General features: G+C 46.0%; 1 protein-coding gene across 1 annotated transcript in view; it reads left to right on the top strand.

Annotated features, from left to right (window-relative positions):
* The window catches only part of AKAP13 (A-kinase anchoring protein 13), a 200893-nt gene that overhangs the window by 89914 nt on the left and 88915 nt on the right, over window positions 1-22064 (top strand). The window contains exons 7-9 of the mRNA XM_075159879.1: window positions 4963-5152; window positions 8547-11463; window positions 16040-16116. Coding sequence (XP_075015980.1) covers window positions 4963-5152; window positions 8547-11463; window positions 16040-16116 — 3184 coding nt within the window. The remainder of the gene's footprint in view (window positions 1-4962; window positions 5153-8546; window positions 11464-16039; window positions 16117-22064) is intronic.

The following is a 22064-nucleotide window of genomic DNA, read 5'->3' on the forward strand; positions in this document are numbered from 1 at the left end:
ACTTCTACATCAGATGAACTTTTAACTCTTTCCTCCAACATCAAAAGTACTCAAACTAGCAAGTGATCTATAAAATTTTCTTACATAAGAAACATTTTTTTTTCCCTACTTTCCTGAGGCTTTTGGAATGCTTGGAAACACCTGAGGTATGAATACTGTGTTTGTTAAATATCTTTCAAATTTACGAATGGTTGATTTGTTTTAACCCATTCTCGCACATGCTAGTTCCACATGATTTCTGAGTCTCATATACAATGCATATTGATGGTTACAAAAACAAGGAGGAGCAAGGAAGTGTTTGTGTGCAGTAGTGTTTTATGTATCACTAAAGATTGTGGGTGCAAAGTTGATCAAACATATACAAAACCTCTATTACCCCAACACTTCTGCAAATAGCATTGAAATTCTATTGTCAAATTTCTAAGATTTCTTGGGTTTAGATGCTGGTGACTGCATTAAGTCTGGGTGCTGGGTTTTCACAGGAGGGATTGTTGGCTTGATTTAAATTCCCTGTGCTACTGACGTGTTGTGCAATTGCCACCAAGTCCAGCATCCTGTCCCAGTAGGCACGATTCCTTATTTATCCCAGATCACGGTCTGTCTGATCTAGTATTTTCAGTGTAATATTATAACAACAATCCAGAATTTGAGTAAGGATGTAAGATTAAAATTCAGTTTAGTTTAGTTTTTATTTGCCTTACAGATAAAAGCATCTAAATTCTAGCATTTCCCAGCTTTTCACTGTAACCATAATACTAAGGGCTTTGTTTAATTTAAAAAGAAAAAGAAAGTGGTTTTTTTTGTTGGTGGTGGGGTTTTTTTTCTTTATCACATGAATCTAGGGGCTGATGCTTTCAGAATAAACCCGCAGCTGTTGTCAGGCTTGCAGTAAGCTCATAAAAGCTGGCAACACTACTGAGTTGTTTTTGTTCAGCCAAAGTCCGGCTTAGAAATCTGGAGGGGATATCCCCAGGAAATAACACCTTGAGTTCCCATACCGCATTCCTTGCCCGTTTGTAGAACTGTGGGATAAATCTTCCTAACGCGAGGTTCTGCTTAACCCACTGAGGCTTTTTTGTTCGTCTTCTGATCTCTTCCCCCTCCTCTTCCTCTCCCCTCTGTTCAAAACCTGTTGTCTCTGTACCGGAAAACGCACCTGCCGGGAGCATCGGCACCGCCAAACTTCAAACCCGTGTCACCGAGCACAGTTTCTGCAGCTTTTGAAGGCGGGCAGAGCTTTTACTCAAGCTTTTTTGTTCTCCCTTTCTCACTTATCTTCCCTCTTCTTAAAAATATCTCGCCCGTATCTGCAGGAAGCCGGGAGCCGTGCTGTGTCGGTGCAGGCTTTCCTCTCCCTCTTTCCGCCGCTCGCTGGCTCGGGGCCATCCTATCTGCTCCCCTGCGAGACGAAAAGAGATTCAGCACACGAGTACAGTACGGCTCCTCCTTCGCCAGGGACGAGTCTACTTGGGCGATGCTGGGAGGTTTAAAAAACCACTACCTATCATCTTGTGTTACGTGCCAAGCGGGCAGGAGGTGATGCTGCGATTTGAGCAATCTTATCAGCTCCCGGATTGAGCAGGGCATGGCCAGCCAGTATTTTGGAGGCTTGTTTCCTTCTCCTCTCACCCTGTTTGGGGTTGGCATCCTTCTTTGAGCCACCTTTCCGTGGATGAAGGGCCAGCTGGTAAGTCTGTCCTTTCTTGAAGCCAGCAATTTACCTTCATGGGACAGAAGACTGCTGCAGAACAAGCAGGGACTGGAGCTGGAGAACTTCTTCCAGAGTTTTTCAGTGGGACATGGCATGGTTGTGCCGAGGGTGGAGCTAGTGAATGCTGTCAACCTTATCGGTCAGTCCTGGCTTTTTTAACCAAGCAAGATACTTTCCTCTGCAAAAGTTGGGCTTGGAGATGGTGCTGATGAAATTTTCGGTTCACTGGTTATCTTTTCTGTATTTCCGTGGGAAGCTTTTGAAAGGGGAGAATGAGAAAGAATTGACTCAGGATGGCTAAACCTCATAAGAAGACAGATTTCCCTTGTTGCTGGCAAACTGCAGCAAACTGAATTTTTGTGCTGAATGGAAGCAGATTTTCAGACTTCTCAAATGCTGGAGTTTCTATGTACATTTTTGTTAATAAATCTTCAGTAAACATTTGCATATCTGTTTTTATCTCCTAGTAGACCAGCTTGCAGATGCACTTTTATACAACCACTACAGAAATTCCTAATCTGTACAAAATAAGCATCTTTCACAACCAGGGAGTACAAAATACATGAATGCAAAGCTTTTTTTTTTCCCTGGAAGAAAGTGGTTTTATCATCTTTCAGTAAAGCCCAGGGATTGCAGTGAGACGTGCAGGAGAGACACAAACGGTTAAGCTCAATGTACAAAGACAAACGAGCAGGAGCATCTTCTCATGTGATCTATGTGCCCTTGGAAGTGATTGCCTGAACAACAGAAATAGCAGCGTGCAAACAAATTAATGCTTGTGAATACACATTTGTCCTCTCTGCTGCGGTCCATCATCGCTGGGATGCAGCAGTGTATGAAAGGGGTGATTTGAAGGCGTCAGTAGATTGAGACATCTGCTACCGCTCTGCTTAATTTTGTGCAATGTAGGTAACTGCTACTAAAAATGAGAGCTTGGAGTTGTTTGTAGTTGGCTGGATATGAGAAAGATCTTGGTTTTTCAAAAGGTTTAAAGCCCTTTGTAGAGTGTAACACAGATCGGCATCTTGAATATGAAAAGAAATTGCTGTCTTTGTAAGCAGAAGTGATTATTTGATCCGTCTGGGCCGTGTGAAGGTGAGGGGTGGGCGCGCTCACGGTGTTGCAGGGGACTGTGCTTGCCTGTCATCTCACTCCAGATTTTGAGACTTTTGAAGTCGCCGAGGGTTCTTTAAAGCTCGAGTCGGGCAGGCTGCTTTGTGGGTGTTGATTTGAAGATGCTCATAAGTGTACTTGAAGCTGATGAGAAAGCGGAGCAGACTCATCGCGCTCGGTTCTTTAATCCAGCTGATGTTGTCCCCATGAGCGGGTGAATATGGGTTTTGTGCTGATTGCCTCGTTGTACTTTGAGAGTGGCCCTGAGTACAGTAGTTTCTCATATATGACAGCTGAAAAGAAAAATACTCCAGACAGAAATGTCTGTGTTTCCTTGGTAGAGGAAGGTCATTTCTTTAGTCACTTGTAATGGCTCAGTTGACTTCAGTGCCTCCATGGATTTATACTAATCACCACCAAAAACTGAATGCTTCCTTCTGTTTCTCTATGGAAATATTGATTCTGTTTAAATCAAGAATAATTCTGCTGAAGTCAGTTGAGTTACATGGTTCACTTTGTCTGAATTTCCTTGCAGATTTAACCCAAAATGAGTCACAGCAGGGGGTGGGTGGTTGTACCAGGGCAGAGCAGGGACGGCCGCTGCCACCACCATCGTCTGCACAGGTTTCTCTGCCATATGATGAACCGTCCAACCGTTTCCCCCCTGCTCTGCCCATTCCTGTTGCCAATCGTGGTATCGTTTGCTCGTTATGACTTTGCTTTCTAAATTGCGTGGCTTCCCAGAGAGGTAGCCCTGTGGTTTGCTAGGTGGGCACTTGCCCATTAGAGGGGTTGACTACTTTTAAAGTAAGAAACCAGTCAGCAAAGATGCTGAAGTCTGTGTGTAATTTTACCTGGTTGATGGTATACATTTGCTGTATATGTACCTTCTTGAATCCCTAATTATTTGCATACAGTCACAGCTCTGTCCTTTCTAGGGAAACCTGTAGCTGTGCTGCAGAGGGACATCTGGGGATGCCTGTTGTGACAGGGGCTGGTCTCCATGACAGGGAGGGGACATGCTCTCAGCTGGGGCTGGCTCTCAGTAGATGCATCCCTAGTGAAAGGAAAACAGAGAAATTTCCATTTCTTATGTCCCTGAGCAGGTCAGTGTAAGCCCCTGTTCCCATTACATTACTGCTCAGCTCCACATCTCTCCCAGGGGATGCGGCGCTTGGGAGGGTGCTGTGTGAGCTGCTGTGACCCAGGACAATTAAAACAGATTTTGTGTTTTCTGAATCAGTTTTGATTCAAAATGAAATCTGTAAACCTGAAGCTTTAGGTGAACACCTCGGTAAGATAAATGTTTCCTTGCCCCCTTAAAGTAGCAACAACGCAGCCTCTGTACAGCTCGGTGAGATCTGAAGAATTACTGCTTTGAGTCACCTTGCACATTCGGCCTGTGCAAAATCTGGGTTTGACATTCGAAAAGACATGAGTGAATAGAAATTTCTATTGAATACATGTAACTGCTGAGTTATTTTTTCATTCTGATCTACAACAGCATCTTTTTTTCCTTTCTTTGCTTTTGATTGGTAAAAAGAAAATCCGTGATACTGCAGCAGCAGGGCAGCTGTCTCACAACACTGAGAACATCTTGCTCAGAAGCAGTTTCACAGAGCAAGCTAAAATCATTTCAGGAGTGAAAAAATTGCTACGATTTGTTGGCTGTTGGGTGTTTGTGAAGCGGTGTGCTGGTTTCAGTGTAGAAGTTGTAGCATCTGTATCATCATAATCCTCATTCCTCCTAACTTGTCCCTCTGCAGTTCTGTCTTTCAGGTATCTGTTTTTCTGCAACAGCTGCTTTGGTGATCTTCACCTGCAATAAATTCCATTTTAAAAAGCAATTGTTGTGCCCTTTGCTGCTGGTCTCTTATAGTCTGGGGAGAAAAAGCAGGTCTCTCTAGCTGAGAAGGACCTTGTGGAATAAAGCTTGTGGCTGGCGTTAACTCTAAATCACATTAATTTTCAAGACCGAGAAGCGTGCGTGTGTATTTGTCTGTCTGGCCCTGGAGCCGGTGCTCTGTTTCGCTCGGGCCGTTGATTAGATGACTGTCCAGAGTGAAGAACAGCGTGCGTGTCCTGCAATGCAACATCCATCCTCGCCTGCAGATTAACCTGTGCTTGTTTTATGGCAGAGAGGAAGCCAAGGAACCGGACTCCTGGAGCACCTTGTCTCACACTGTGCACTCGGGGGACTACAGCGTGAAGCACCACCGTGGGCTCAACGTTTACATGCTGACGGCTGAAGCCAAGGAAGGGGTAGCGGCCAGCTTGGAGAGTGACATACGGCACCTTCAGATGCACATGCAGAGCCACCAGCACATGGTAAGGAAAACGGAGATCATGAAAGAAGAGCGGAGCTGGGTGGTTGCTGCCTCACAAGCAGCCTGGCACCTGGGGAGGACTTCCCCATGTAGGCACCCTTCGGGGTTGTGTTTACCTTGACGTTTTCTCTGGATGTCATTAGCAAACATCCAGGTGGACACCTGCCTATTTTCTTCTTGTTTGAGCACGGGGAGATCTGATAAAGCTGTACTAGGCAGCAAATTTTCTCTCTCGGAAGAGAAAGCAGGCTTGGGGCTGTGCAACGCTGGCTCTGCTTGGCGTCGTGGGCGCTCTCTGCTCCCAGCTCCTGCCTTCTCCATTAGGTTGGGACCCGCTTGGATGGGCAGGGAAACCTCCGTGGAGGTGGACTGTCCTTCCAGGGTGTCTGGCAGCCCTCAGGCAGCATAAGGCAGGCTCCGGAGCAGGGCTGGGTCTGTGTGGGCTGCGCACGGTGGGTACGTCTCTGTTCAGATGGAAAGTTCAGGGTCAGAGAGGAGACTGAGGGGAAATTCTGTGGGGCAGGTGATGGAGAAAACAGCCCTTTCCTTAGCACCTCAGAGTACAAGCCTGCCCTGGCCACACAGGGTGGCTGTCTGTAGTGGTCCCCTCGCTGCGCTCCTCTTGGACCCCACAGCGGTTGGACTGCAGGAGCTGTGGGGCTTTGGAAGGGCTTCCTCTCGCCGCTTTAAAATAGGTGCCACAGGGACTCGGTTGGGACAGGAAGGTGAAACAGCAGGACACTTCTGTGCCACTTCTCAGAAACACCCACGCGTCTTGCGCAGCTGGCATCGCTTGTGGGTGTTCCTTCATCAGCTCATACATCCGCTGCTACAGAGGTGTGGGATCTAAATAACAGGATATTTTTGTTCTTTTAACTAACGAAGGGGAGAATCGTTGTCTGCAGGCAGTGGGCTGGGGGGACATTCAGAGGTATGGGCCACCCTGAGCCATTTTTACCCTTCCCTGGGCACCTGAGATGTTTATTACTCCCGATCCCAACAGGAACTGGTGGCATAAGTGGCAAACTGTGAAATCACTTCCCCTTTCCATCAAAAGACACTAAAGCACGGCCGCATATCCAGCTCACTTCTTGTTTGCTCATGCAAATGCCAGATGGGTACATTTTGCCTGACAATGAAATCAGAAAAGGCTATGTTTAGACTTTTTCTTTCCAGCACTGTTTCACTTCACATCTAATCTGATTTGAATTTGGAAAGCAGCCCTGTGATTATTTCATTTAGGTTCATTTTGGGTCAGTTAAAAGCCAGTTGGCTTCCTTTGGAGACGGCTCTATTTTTTAAGCTATCGGCAGAGTGACTTCACTGTGAGGATGCTGGGGCTGCCGCAGTCCCTCTTTTTGAAAAACTTGCTTCTTCCCAAGCAAGTGTCGCTGTTGTCTGTGTCTCTCCATCCTGGTTGTGTTGTCTGTGTCTGTCCATCCTGGCTGGGAACCAGCAGCGCGGTCTCCGTGCTCTGCTGCGGGGTTATAGCCACCAGACAGCTGGCACGCCATTTGATCCTGTTTGTTTGCCCTTGCAAAAAATAGCTGCAGCCTGCGGGTACCGCTGCAGGCAGAGCCCTGCGTCCCATCCCTGGTTCTACGCGGTGGATGGAGATGCCATGCTGCCTGCCTCCGACGCTAGCCTGTCTTGGGATGCCTCAAAAATAGGGAGCTCTGGCATAGGTGATGGCATACATGGGAGCTGGATAGCAGGATTATTTGAAATAGGATATTCATGGCAAACACCAGAAGTACATTTAGTGGTCTCTGACTCAGTGATTCAGTGGCAGTGCTCATCGTTTGCAAACCTTAGAGTGTGGAAAGACGAGTAAACGCAATATCCTCAACGTAGCAGTGATGATTTTAGCCACTCTTTGTATATGCAATACCCAGAAGTTCCCTGTGATGCATCAATTAACATATTGGCTGTTTTAATATTCAGGGAGAAAAGGGGTGGTTGGGCTGACATTTTTGGTAGGAAATTCTATTTCTCTGAGAACTAGAGTCTTAAACAAAATTTGCAGGGACCTGTTTAAGTTAGGCTTCTAGGATGCATGTATTTTTTGGAGTATTTTTACAAATAAATGCAAAAAATAATAGGTTTTCAATAGTTCATTAGAGTTTTGTATTTGTGGAGAGTCACAGGCACTTACTGAGAAACCAGTGGGGCCTCCGAAAGCTTACGGTGCAAAACCCTGAGCCTGCCACAGAAAATCAAGGGAGCTCTGTGGGGTGTACATGAAGGATTGAGGTCGTTCGTTAATTTAACAAGTCACTTTCTCTAAGATGTGAACATTGATATGCAGCAAAGAGAATAAAAAAGAAGATATTGAAACAGATGGTTCTTTTTAATTAAAGGTTTGACTGTATCAAGCTATAAAAGCTTGGGGGATCCTTGACAAAGCAGATGCTCTGGAAGGAACATGCAGATTAGAGAGGAATTGAGTACGTTGTTACTGTTCCACGATAATGCACATATTAATTTTAATAGTATGTCATCATTTTCAAATTTTTATTTCCATTTAGGAAGTAAATTTCAGATATTTAATTATGCATGCAATTCTCAGGAATAGATTAGATGATTAGTTCAGTCCTAGGAGCAGGAGACAAGTGGTGGTGTTTGGACATTGTCAGCCAATTCCCACGTTTGAAGTAGCGTTTCCATCAATATGGAGAAAATTGAGCAATGCTGATGAGAACTGGGGAGTCCATCGGGCAGGGGTCTGAAGTTGCTCTTAAACAGGATTTGCTCAAGCCCTTTGGGACTACACTGGTCTATATTTGCATTATTTGGTAGATTGAATTCTGGTGTTTACTGATCTTGAATTTAAGTGCACTCAAGAACTATGACTACAGCTGCTTGATGGACAATTACAAAGATTACAACTCTTCTCAGTGGTGGCAGATGGTCTAACAAGGGGGTAGAGGGACAAACTGCAGCTTCGGGGGGTTCAGACTGGCTGTTAGGAAAAACTCCTTCATGGGAGGCTGGTATAGCACGGGAACAGATTGCCCGGAGACGTGGTGGGTACTTCGTCATCAGAAGTTATGGGGACTTGGCAGGGCAAAGTCATGGCTGACCTGATGTCGCATTGGTGATAGTCCAGCTTCAGGCAAGAGGTTGGACTAGATGACCTCCAGGTGCTCTTTCCAACCAACATTTCTGTCATTCTAATAATTTCAGTATTGCTGTGTAACAAAACCAACACGTAAAATACCCACTGCAGTATGTTTGTAACTGTCCCCAGGGACATCAGGTAGAGGTACAGAGGGAGCAGCAGTCGCATCAAATAGGATTATGTAGATGCAGATCTTGTAAACGGTGGAGACAGTGTAAATGCGTGACAAACAAAATAATCGTTTTTGGGGTTTTTTTTTTTTGTCTTGTTACAGAGTTTAAGGCAGCAGACGGACCCTGTATTGGGAGATTCTGGAGACAGCTGTGCAAAAGGAGCAGAGCCAGATGGTCACCCGGCCACTACCTCTCAGAGCCTAGAAGAAATGGCGAGAGAAGGAAGGCAGGAAAGTCCATCTGATCTTGTTCACCTGGATGTCGGGCAGCTCTCAGACCAAACCCACCAGGAGGAGGAATGCAACAGCAGGAGTTTGGGAGCTTTTAATGATGCGCCAAACGACTTGCTGAGCCTGGGGGATTCAAAAGGCCCAGAGCGCTTCTGTGAAAGTAAAAATACAGTGACGTTGAGTAAAAAGGAAGAGGAGGGGCCAACCTCTGCTGAAGGCTCTGGGACTATATCAGATGAGGAGGACTGCACAGTGAGCCTGTGTGCAAGTGTAAACGGTGCCGTAAATCTTCCATCCTGTGGAAATACAAATGAGGAAGCTGGAATGACATCTGCTGGAGTTGGTTTGGATCAAGCCGGCTTATGCAGTAAAGATAGTCCCCATCAGGAAGCGCAAGCTGCTGAGGAGCGTGCAGCTGACAGTACTGTTACTGTGGTTGAAACTGCAGGCGAAGCCCCAGCTTCCTTGGAGGGCGTGGATGTGGCTATGGGCCAAACTGAATGCAGGAACTGTACAGGGGCGGCTGAGAGGGCTGCGGGCCAGCAGCAGGTAGAGGACGGGATGGCTGAGGCCGGTGAAAGGAGGACTGCAAACCTAGAAGAGCAATCGCCAGCTAAGGAAGAGTTGGCCAGTGCTGCTCAGCCCTTACTCAGTGATTTTAATGGCACTGAGTGTGCAGATGGGGCGGATGCAAATGTGGGAGTGGTACCAGCACGTGACGGTACGAATGCAGACGGTGGCACTGGCAATGTCTCTGTTGACCTTTGCAAGACTGGCGACAACAAAAAGACTGGAGCGGACTCATGCACTGATGGGATAAACAATGGCTTCTTGGAAAGCCAAAGCGATGCCCGTGTCGCAGCAAGGCAGGATGTCACTGTGAGCGCCGGGGCAGCACTGCCAGCAGTGAATGGGGTGAAGGTTCCTGCATGTGCGTCAAAACCTGGTCCTGGTTTGGAAATCCATGGCAGCGGTAAGAGTGGGGAGCGAGAAGGGCAGGTGGAAGCAGGTTGCACAGATGGGAGATCCACCTCGCCCTCACTGGAAGACAGTGTGGAAACTGATGGCCCTGATGCTAAACCTGAAAGTGATGATGTTGGTGGATCTAATGAAAGCAGTGCAGAACCTGCGCGTTGCCAGGAGAGCGGTAAGATCACCGAACGTGCGGCTGAAGCAACGGAGGGCAGCGAAGCCCACGAAGAGGAGCCAGTAGGAACTGATACCAGCAGCAGCGGAGATGGAGGAAGCGCAGATTCTGCAGATGGGGGTCAGGAAGTTGCTAGCTGTGGCCCTTCTGCTGATCAAACTGTCGTTAAAGATGAAATGGGTGACAGCTTCAAACCGGACGCTGCTCAAGAGAGCAAACGTGAGCCTGCATCGCTCCCTCCGGAGGATGTGAGCACATGCCTGGCAGAAAAAGAGCCTGCACAAACCGAAGCAGAGACAGCAGAAAGTGCTTCGGAGCAGGAGGGGCCGAGTGGTGAGATGAAATCACTCTCTCCCCTACCCGGAGGAGAGGGACCGGCAGTGAGTCAGGAGGGAGATGCTGCAGTGGCACCTCCCGGGCAGGAGGCAGCTCTGCAAGGTAATGACCCTGGATTAGCTCCGAGTGCCAAGGGTGCAGACTGTGTGGAGGATAATTTAATAGGCACACCCTCTGTAATTCATAATGAAGAATCTAAACAAAACCAGGAAGCGGTGGCGGCAGCAGGCTCGGCAGAGCTCGCCCAGCAGCGCAGCGGGGAGCATGGCAGGGTAGCTGCCGGAGCCGGCTGGCCTGGGGACCGTGCCGGGGACGAGGGGTCTTTGGAGCAGAGCCTCTCGCAGCAGGCAGAAGGAGGCAAAGCTGAGCCTGAGCGGGAGGCTTGTGCAAGTGGCAGGGAGCAGGTTTTGTCAGAGGAACTTCTTGCTGCTGTTGTGAAACCTTCTGTCTGCAGTCAGAGGGGGCCTGTGGCAGGCGGCAGCGATGTGGATGCTGGGCTGAAAGGGACAGTCCGTGCCGAAGAAGCGTGCAAGAGCGGGGCAGTGGGTGCAGGAGAAGGCACCATGCACGGACCTGCATCAGCGGGCGAGTCACCAGGTGCGGAGAGTGACCCTTGTCCAGATGCGGGGCTGAACCAAGAACACGATCCCATTCAAACCCAACAGCGAATCTCCCCGCGCAGCAGTACCCCCGAATTAAAGGATGCTTCAGAAATGGGAGCCCCGAGTGATGCCTGTGAGGGTAAGGAAGTGTTAAGGTCGATGACAATAACCCCTGTCACAGCGTATCCGGAAGAACAGGAGGATACGGAAAGCGTGCTTCCCCGGGCAGCGCTTCAGCCCATCGCAGAAGAGCCCACATGTGACAGCGACTCCAGCACTGACACCGTTTGTCCGGCCGGTGAGAGCGATGCTGGTCCTGCTGCGAAAGCAGCTCAGGGGGAGGTCTTGGCTGAGGCCAATGGAAAGCAAAGCCGAGCTGTATCCGAATCGCTCTTCTTGCCATGTTCGTGCCGTTTACTTGCTGTTGAGTCACTGGAAAATGTGGGAGTAAAGAGTTTGGGTTCAGCAGATGATGGCTCCTCTCTGGATAAAGTTCCTAAAATGGTAAAAAGTTTTGATGCGGTGGTTTTTGCAGAAGAGACACTTTGTTCCCCTGGATTACCAACCACAGAAAAAGTGGGGCTTGAGCCCCAGGCTGCTGCAGTGGATGTGGGAGCCAGCCTTAATGGAGAAATGGATTTAAGTTCCTCAAAAAAGAAGAGGAATGTCAGCCCGGCAGTGCAACGAGCTGAGCCTGTTACAGGTAGGAAAAATCAGTTCATTTCCTACTTTTTAGTTTTTTCTTTGCAGGTGTGCCTCTAGCATCTCATCAGCAAAGGAAGGGAAATAAGAGCAGGAGGCCTGCCTTGCCGAGGAAGTGTAGATGTTTGGGGTTTTTCTTTTGAGAAAGAAGAAATCTGAAGTTACATATTAAAACTTCCAGTTCAAGTGCATTGGCAGGCACTGGAGAAAAGGACAGGACACCATCTCCTGTGTATTTGTGCAGAAGAATTGCTAGCACGGGAATCCTGCCTGGAGAAGGAATGAATGGGAGGAAGCTGTTTGGATTACTGTATCTTCAAGTTATATGCTTTCATGTGGGCATCAGGGTTTATTTGCTTAGTGCTATTCCTTTGCTTCTCCCCTTTATTTTTGCTAACATGGAGTCAGAGGGTACAATGGGGCTCTCTTGCATTTTCTTTACTCGTCTACTAGAAACAGCTGCCAGTGTCCTTCTGAACTGCGCAAAGCCACTTCCTAATTGGCGGTATTAGGTCATTTAAAAAAGCCAGCGAGCCCTACCCCCACCGCCTTTTCCGGGCTGCAAAGCTTTTTTGTCGGGCAGAGCAGCCGGTGGTATTTTCCAGTGCATTTAAGCAGTACTGGAACTCAGATGATGAGTTTTGCTCGCTGCCGTCGGCTGGGAAGTGGGACCGGCGTTCCCCGCAGATGAGTGGTGATGGGGGAGAGCGGTGGGACTTGAGGGACAGCGTAGACGTCTGGTGCCTGTGCGACAGGAGCTAATAGAAAACGTCACCAGGTAACTCCAAAAAGGGAAATAAAGGGATAAATTGAATGAAAGAGAAATGGATTTGTTGCTCCAGCCTGGAATTAAATCGTAGGTGAATTTGCTACCAAAGCATGGAGCTAATCTGATCTTTATATTCCACCTGTTCAGGCAGCTGTTGAATGGAAGCAGCTGAACTTTTTCAGTTGCTGTTTTTTTTCTTTGCTATGAGAAAATGATACAGTGCCTCTTGCTTTCCCAGCACAGAACAAACAAACAAACAAACATTTAAACGATTAAAAAAAAAAATCTGCCATGATATAAATCATGAAGTTGTAAAGCTATAAAGCTATTTCACTGCTTTAATGCTGGGAGCTGTTTCTTCAGTCTAAGTGCAGAATGGGGTGATGGCAGAGGATTTGTGTATGTGATAGCAGAATATCTGGGGGCAGAGGAAAGGATTGGTTTTTTTGGGGGGGTCAGTGGTGGGTCCAGCAAATCCTTTTGTTGTTGAGTTCAGGAGTTTTAGAAAGTTTATGTGTCAGGAGATAACCAGTAAACATTAGTCAAGAGATCATTAGTAAATAAGTAGAAAGATTTAAAGGTGGGTTAGAAAGATGTTTTCAGAAAGAACCTATTTTAGTGCTGTGGGGGATTGACAGTTCAATAGGACGGGAGTGGCTGTAAGTCAATACCTGGCAGGGCTCCTTTCTTCTGGGAGCCTCCCACTCTGCCAGCTCCGTCCGTACAGGCCAGGTCTTTATCTCTGGTTGGATTCTTGGAGGCATGACGTTGTCTCGGCGAGGTTTTAAAAGGAGAAGGGACTAAACAGTCCAATAAGATAGTGACTGAAGTGGGAAAGTAATATTAAGGCATCATTCTGTGTTAGGGTATGGAAAGGGGGGAAAAAAAAGGAGGTTTAAAATACATGAGGATTTAGGGCTAAAAGGTCTTGGAATACAACGGTCTGACCTCTCCATAAGGAAGAATTGTTTATTTGCAACGGGATGCTGCACGAAGCGGAATTTCAGCTGGAATATCTTCTCTTGAAGAACTTTAGGATTGCTCCGAGGCAAAATATTAGGAAAGCCCAAATAAAATATTAGCTTAAAGCAGAGACAAGCGACTGCTATGAATCCAAGCTCACTATTTGAAATATTTCTGAAACTCATCTCCTATAAAGCAGCATCTAGAACTCTGGTATGGCAGTAATTCAAGAGAACAGATTTATTGTTCATTATTATTGCTGTGTACATTCTTCATGTCGATGTCTAAGCTTTGGGTAGCACGTTTTGTGTGAGTTCAGTGGCAGCCTTCAATTCTTTGCGTCAATTCTTCTTTGCTTTGTCAGTGCTGGGGAGTTTTCCCTGCAGCCTGAGTTTGTACAGAGTATTTTGTAGCCGTGCAGGAGTCGTCAGTGCTTAGAATGAATCAGATCTTTTTTCGACGGACTACAATAAAGCCTTCCCAAAGGAAGTGTAGGTCACGAGGCCGTTTCTCAGAAATGCGTGTGGTCAGGGGGTTTATTGTCATGCTAATTTATCAGAGATGTAACTGGCTGATAATTGCTGTTGCCGTTACTGCAAATCATTGAGCTCTTTAATTTTTTTATTTATATTGTGAAATTGCTCCCAAATATATACCTGTTTATCTCATTGCCTCCACTTAGTTTCAGCCTACCCCCAAAACAGAGACTTCAAAGAGCTAATTGCCTTATCCAGGCAAATATTTAGCGACTGATCACAACAGTGAAGGGAGACGAGGAAGCTAGAAGATCCTACTTTCATAAGGCAGCTCCTCATGCTCTTAGCTTTAGACTCAGAACTGCGTTACAGCTGAGTAATGGGTTCTGCAAGCACATTATTTGCAAGTCAGGCAGATAGATGCTACTCATTAAAAAAGCAGGTAGTTAGGATATGAAATCATACCACAGTAGCCAGGCTGGGTGAGAAGAGAAGAAATGGCATGTGTTTATGCTGACAGAACACCTCCAAGTAGATGCAGCTTCTTGGCAGAAAGCGACCCTGGCAAGGTTAGGTTGTATGGTGGGGTTTGGCATCTTAAATTAACAAATACTGTAATCACTGCTCCCTAGCTCTTCTGTTGGGAGAAATATCCCTAGTGTATCTTTTGTAGATCTCAGCATTGAAATAAAACATTCATTGCCAGATAGAAGAATATCACCTTATTTTGAATTTTACCATCTTCACCTCATTCCCATCAGTGGCATTTTCCCTATGGAAAAGCACTTACTACAGTTTCCTTCCCGTTACAGTAGCAGGCTGAACTGATAACAAATGTCAATAATGATACCACACAGGCGATAAGGTGCTCTATGTCCCAGAGAACTCTGTGATAGCATTATACTGCTTTTCATTTGAGATATGTTTCTTAACAGAAGCTTAGGAAGAAGTGGCAGAGTGCAAAAAATTGTCCCCTTGAATTTCATCCTGAGGGCACACGTCTTCGTCCTCCAGTTCTTACCCAGCTCGGAGTGTCACTACACCGCTTCCTTCTCCCGTCCTCAGTGCACTGGGGTTTCTTCCTTGCGTTTTCTGTCATTGGACCAAGATCTCAACCATCACGGCGTTGCCGCGACCCCGAGCAGATCTCATCGTGACCATGATCTCTGCTTTGCCAACAAATGGGACTCGCAGAAATTTGTAGCGTTACCTCTGATTTCTGAGAGTCTGCCCACAAACTCATCTAATCGAGACAGAATCATGCCAATTTGACTTAATGATGTTGGACTAGTTTATCAAGAAAACATTGCAAAACCAGATAGTCCCAAAATCAAAGGTAGACTTCAATGCCAATGGAAAACCATTGGTGACAGTTGTTACAGCAATTTCCCCGTGAAGATTGGAGGCTCCTCTTGCTAAATCCCTGAACGAGTAAACTCACTGCAAACATACGTCGCCCTTAAGAAGGCGTTGTCATCCCTCCAGTGTTTGTTTTTAGTAGAAATGAGAGAGGGAGCAGGATTAGAGGGGGGTTTAGCCCTAACACAGCCACTCTCCATCTGGGTGGCTTTGGTCGAATCACTTCACTCCTCTAAAAGTATCCTGTGTGTCTTTAGAGTCATTAGCTTGGGGTTGAAAGAGTATTAGGAATTTGACTTTATGCCAGGAAAAGGTACACAGAAGGGAATCCCAGGGGAATGGTGACTAATGAAAGCTTTGCTGGGCAGAGAAAGCAGCTGGGACATGATGTTTGTACCACTGCGATGGTGACACCATCATGGGAGCATGAAGAAGGGGAAAATCACCTGGGACTTTGTAAACTCCAGCAGAAAAGGGTTTGCCTTGCTAGTCCAGGGACCTAATTGGCATCCTTAAGGCAGTGCAGGTGGGCTGGATTTTTGAAGCTTGTGATTTTTTTTTCAACACTTAAAATACCTGTTGAGGGAAGGCAAGGCTGGTTTCTTGCATTATCTTTGGGTTATGGTAAGAAGAAAAACAGCAAACATTTTGGTTCTTTAACTAGATGAACAGGAGCCAAGAAAATACATGGGCAAATACATGCAGATGTGCTCAGCCTCACCTAGAGCTTTTCAGGAGTTTTACCCCGTGGTTGCTGCTGTTTCATAGTTTCCTTCAGTCCCAGACACGATAGTTGTTAAAACACATAACAAACAAGCAGCATAGTCAGGAATGAAACCAGATGTTGGAAGTCAAATGGACTTGTTGAAGGGGTTTTGGGGTTGGGTTTTCTTTTCTTTTTTTCTTTGTTTTTTTTTTTTTTTGAGACTGGTTTGAATAACAGAAGAATATCAGCAGCGCTGAAAGAAGTTTGTTTTTAAATTGCCTGTGCGAACCCTCTGTTTTCACAGGGAAGTTGGAAATGAAAACTGAAGACGAGGTGGATTTTCTGAAAGATCGCGAGGAGAGCGCAGCCCAGGAGGAAGCGGTGAGTGCCACTTACGCGTTGTCACCTTGTCTTTTTCTGTGCTTTTTAAAGAAACGGCTCCGCTGCTGTGGCCGGCTGCCTAACCTGCTGGTTTCCTTTCTGTAGGCTTTGCAAAGCTGAATGGCATCCATCACCATGACGTTATTTTAGCTTTTTAAAAATAGCGTGGACTTTTTTAGACCTTGTGTTTTTCAACCACTGGATTAAGCCACGTTTATGTTGGCTCAGTCGGTGACGTAGAGATTGACCCAAACGGTTCCTCGCGAGGCAGGGCTGTACAAAGATTTGTATATAATTTGACAAAAGCGATGCCCCGTAACGTGCTCGGGGTTGGCGACGCGGCGTTGGGGCTGGCAGCGTCACCAAGGTCCCCGCACACGCGTGGTCCTGGCGAGTCTCTATCCCCTCTCATGCTTTGTCCCTCCAGGGAGGTTTTGGCAGAGGGGACTGCGGCTGCGGTCGGTGTTGGTGCGTGCCCAGACTCCAAGGTCTACAGGCATTGCTGGCTGGGAGTGTTAGTGCCTTTGCTGGAAGAAAAATTAATAATGGGAAGACATACAGGGATCAAATGTGGCGGGAAACCCCGTATTCCTCATGCCAGTGAGACAATATAAAATGGTCATGCCATGGGTCAGAAATCCGTTGGTATTGTTTTCTATTACTTGTGCTTTGCTATATTTAAGGACTGTCTACGATAAAAAAAAAATGTGAATATTGGGCTTGACAGGAATGTAATTTTGGTTTAAAGCACCCCTAGTACATATTCTGCTTTATCAAGAGCTGGGTTTTTTGGTCCTTGCTAGCTGGATTTGCATTTGCTCCTATATTTTATAAATAGTTTCTTGTTCCTGAAAAAGAAAGTGTTTTGTAAATGTTAAATTGCTCGCAGCCTGTGTTGGTGCACGTTGCCGTTGAGCAGCTGTGTTTGTGTGTTAGCGTACCATTATGAAGCTGTTAGAAGAGACAATATTGCGGGGATGAGTTAACATTGCAGGGTGGAGCACCAAAAAACTTTGCTCATCCTGCAGTAAAGCTCTTTAGGCGGCAAAACAGTCTTGCCAAAGCTTGTAATAAAATCAGGTTTTTTTTTTTTTTTTTAACAAGTTAAGGCTTAATTTCTGTAGCTGTTTGCTCAGTGAGTTAGCCAGGGACCTAGAGCAAATAACTTTCCAAGCTAAAATTTGTGCTGTCTGATAAATCAGTCTTTTGTTACTGGAATGCGTGAGTGTAAAGATGCTGATTATTTTTTTACCGACCCTTTATTAAAGATAATTTTCATGACTAATACTTAGATATCTGGTAGTAAAGTAAGATATCGTTAGAAAATGCAAATTAGGGCACTGCCTTTTCCTTTCGAACAGGGAAAAAAGAAAAGAAACATACTGAACTTGGCTTCCATTTTGCATGTTTTACAGGCATTTTTATTTTTTGTGTGTGTGCTTTCTTCTCTTCTTCCTTTCCCTCCCACCCCGTCAAACACCTCTATAGAAATCTGGCTTTTCTGGTGCAGGAATGGGAGTGCCAGGGGAATGGAAAGTTTGCTGCAAGACTGACAGGGTTTCCTGTTGCTAAGTTCAACAGAAACAAAAACAACTGCACTATATTAAGGTCATTTAAAAAAAAAAATCGTGGAAGACTTATAAATAGAGCTTAATTCACACGTGTAGGTTGGGCAGGGAGCTGGCCGGTGAAAGCCATCGCGAAGTGTGCATCTCCTGCCTCGTCCTGTCTCTGCTTTATTTAGTGCTGACTTTTTTTGTAGCCAGAAGTCTCTCAGGTGCTCATTGCCTTCTCATTACAGAGCCATTTTGTGGTTAGTAAAAGCGGTTTTCTTAACTGACTGCAAATAGAAATGTTGTTGCTTGCACCCGGTCAGGAGCTGCAGGTATTTAGCAGTATCACCGGTGCTGTCAGCAACTTTGGACCTTGGGAACTGCATTAACTCCTGTTCTATGGGTGAGAATTTTGCACAATGTTATTTGTAAATATGCAATGTAGAAAGCTGTTTATATGCACAGACTGTTAAAAAAATTAATTCTTTAGAGGCTAAAAAGTGCAACTTCTTTTATAGTGGAATTAGGTTGAATAACAGTAAGCTTGCTCACACTGGAAAGTGAAGGGGGAAAATTCCTTCTTGTGAGTCGGTTTCTGAAGGCAGAGATTTATCTGGATTTGTGATGCCAAGAAGCGTACTCCAGTATTGCATGTATAAGGTTGCACATGCTTTCCCTGTAGGCATTTCAGAAGACTTTGCCTGAGAGAGGCTCTTGTGCATGTCATGGAAAAGCTGCAGCTGAAAAATGTTTAGGAAAATAATGGTTTGTAGGGTTATAAGCACTGAAAAGAAAATAATGGAAAAATATTTTTTCCAATTAAAATGGGTTTCTAAAGTGTCTGTTTCTTAAATCTCCAGAATGTTTTCTCAGAGATTGTATTTGTTTAGCTGTAGAAATTCTGTAACCAGAATTTCCCAAGCTCCTTTTATGTTGGGCGGTGGGTGCTCATCCTGCCGGAGACTCCCGTGGTCTTTATCTTCCTGCTTTGTTTGGGGATCTTGAGTAGAGCTGGGGCAATAACTTGGTGTGATCTATTAAAATGAGACTTTAGCATTTTTTTAATTGAATAACTTTAGATTTTAACTCTGATGAGAAAACTGGTTTGGCTTCTGCATACTCTGACGTTAAAATAATTTAGAAATGGCGCCTGGTGGCTCCAGCATTATGAAAGTAAAGCGAAAGTTTGAAATGACCTGTACCCTGATATACTTCTCTTCTTGTGTTGATCCCAGAAATCAGCTATGATTCATTATTTGCTGAATCTTTGTCTTCATGTGGCAGGATGGATAAGGTTGCACTGCTGGGTTCATCTGACGGCTTCGGTTGTCTCAGCCTGTGACTGACAAATTGTAGCTGGCTGACCCCAGAAACAGAGTTCACTGGGAAATAACCTTCTCGTTATATTTATTAATTTTGTTAGTTAGTTCCTATTGAATTTAATGCATCCTACCTTTACCACACAAATTAGTTTTTAATTAATGTCTGTATTTTCAGAAGTTGCAGCCTACTAAATAAACGTGGCATTTCTAAATATATTCACAGAGAATGGAGCTTGAAAAAGACTTGCACTTTCATCTCTGCACTGATCCAAGTAGTGCAGTAACGTGTGATATATCAGCAAGGTCACTTTCTGGGGGGAAACTTGCAATATTTTCAGTCATGATTTGGAAGATGGAAGTATGTTTGTAACACTCTCGGATGAGATCAGGTTGGGAGGGGTTGCAGGCACTTGGGAGAACAGGGTCAGGGTTCGGAGTGACCTTAAGAAATTGGAGAGCGCGTCCAGATCAGAGGTAGAAGCAGCCACAGTGTGCTTCATTTGCAAAGAAGAAATCAAAACGCACATTTACTAAGTCAGGTTTAAGCTGGAGAGGGATGGGTAGAAAAAGACTGAGGATTTTTAGTGGACCACAAATGAATCATCAGTGAGAGGCTATTGCAAAAGAGACAAATCTTGTTTTGAATTATATTGAAGGAGTGTCCTCCGTAAGGTGCAGGAGGTGACTTACTCGTGCATGGCACTGCGGAGGCATCATCAGTGTCATCGAATCCGGTTTTGGGTGCCCTGCTCCAAGGAGGACACAGACGTACTGGAAAGTATCCAGAAGGAAACAACGAGAAGAGATTAAGAAACGTGAGAAGAGGTTGAAAGAATTAAATTTATTCAGTGCAACGAAAAGAAAACTATTGTGCAATCTAGCAGTCTGCCAACATGTAATAGTGGTTATTAAAGTCCCAGATTGCCATGGCAGCTTAATTTACTGATTTGCTAATTTGCCAGGATGATTTAGGCTGGATGTTGAGAAAACATCCTGTTATCATCAGGAAACTGTCGCAAGACCACCTAGGGAGGCTAGGAAACCTCCTTCCCTGGGAGTTCTTACAGATAAGATAGATGATGCTCTGTCGGGACAGAGCCCCAGGTCTGTTGTTGCCCATTGCTTTTGGTTTGTAGGGACACAGGTTTGGGCTTTGCTGAACAGGGAGAAGAGGAGGGGGCAGCTTGGCCGGAGTCCGGCAGGGTGTGCGAAGGACGGGGACAGGGATGGTGGGACCATAGGAGATGGAGGTGGGAAGAGGGGATGGGCTGGACTGGGTGGAAGAGGGCTCGAGGGAGAGAGGAGAGACCCACACAGCATTGAGATAAGTGTTGGGATGGTCAGTAGGTGTGAAGGATCCAGAGATTTGTCCTCTCCCCAGCTGTAGTCGTCCATGTTTCTCTTCCCTGGAGTCAGCAGATAAATGGAGAAAATTACAGCCAAGTGTACAGTATCACTCCCCTCTATGGCTGGTCCTTAGGAGGAGAGCCTGGTGCTGGTTGTTGGTCAAGTCAAGTAGTAGAGAGATGCTTCACGGCTCAAAACTGCTGAACCTTGTCGGTGACCCAAGGCAAGGGGTCATTATAGTTCTTCAGGCTCCAATTTATTCTCTTAGGAAATAACTTCTTTAACGAACTGCTTACCCTGAGGACCTGCCAAAATTCAGGTTGTCTTTGGGCACTGAAGTCCATTTTCTCCATCTGCATGTGTGTACATATGTACGTACTATGGGATGGTGATTGCAAATCCCTGTTTGCCAAAGGGCCTGCAGAACAGCGTGGGAAGCTTCCCAACAGCATGGGAATTTCAGAGCGAGTGGCTGAAGTGTTAGAGCGGGGTCCGGCAGTGGAAAGTGCAGCCTTAACAATAGGCTGCATCCTTGCCCTGCCTCTTTAAAATCACTTGTGTAACTCTCCCTTTGTAAATGTTGTCCTGTAACTAGAGTAAACATGGAAAAACCCAGCCAAAAAGGAGCCTGCCCTAAGCCTGGCATTACTGCTGGAGGGTGACACACACGTACCCATTGGGTCAAGGCTTTAGGCCAGTCATCCACAAGGCCCTTTCTCACACCCACCAGCATCCTGTGTCTGCCCCGGATGCTCAAAGCCGAGGCTGGAGAGGTCTAGGAGGAAATTGTGTCAGACAGTCAACCCCCGAGTAAATTCATCGCTGTGCAGAATAGCTCGCCCTGGGTTTCGCCGTCTGTTCTGTTCATCGCTGCATAAGCCAGAGTCCGCGGTACGTGTTGCAGAGAGTTAGAAGAAAAGTAGGGGCGGGGGGGAAAAGAAATCCAAACCAGGCTGGGATTCTTGTTTGGCCTTTACTATTACTTATGCTTTGATATCTGTAGCAGGAAGGCGTTTATACAACTATTGTGGCAGTTTTTTTGTCCTACGCTTAATTTCTCTGGGTGCTGCAGTTCCGATGCCTTTTTCTCCCGAACGCTACTAATCCTCAGCTCGAGACAGTCATTTCCAAGCTCAGTCACAGGATTCACGGATGTTAGCAAGAGAAGCAGGAACGTGGATGCCGAGCCAAATCCCCGACTCAGCGCAAGGATGCTGCTCCCAGGTTTGGCTCGGCGCGAGCCTGCAGCAGGACGGGGCAGATGAAGGCGCCCGTGCCGTCCCTGTGGCTCGCTGCGGCCGCAGGGCTTGTGCTAGCCCTCGCTGATCTCTAGAGATGGTGAGTTACTTCTCCTCCCCTGTGCCTTCTCCTTCAGCCACCACAGGCAACGTTTTCTAGAGGCAAAGATTGCTGCGTGTAGCCCTGATACTCTGTTTTTTCATCATTTCCTAATTTCCTCTAATAAAACATCTGGCTCTGCCATCCTCCCCGTATCAGCTGCAGAGGAAGTTTATCCCTCAGCTTTTTCACGCTCATTTTAAAAGCATCAAGAGCTACCTGCAATTTTATTTACCATCTGCAAATACTGTTGCCTCGAAGGCAGAGCTGTGTATATATTCCTGCCGTAGTCTTGAGATAGATGCAGAGTAAAGACAACTGTTTAATAATTACGAATCTTCTGCGATGCTTGCTTTTAGCTCACTTCAGACAAAAGGATTCAGTCATA

The sequence above is a fragment of the Calonectris borealis genome, chromosome 11, assembly GCF_964195595.1.
Source record: "Calonectris borealis chromosome 11, bCalBor7.hap1.2, whole genome shotgun sequence".
In the NCBI taxonomy this organism is placed as follows: domain Eukaryota; kingdom Metazoa; phylum Chordata; class Aves; order Procellariiformes; family Procellariidae; genus Calonectris; species Calonectris borealis.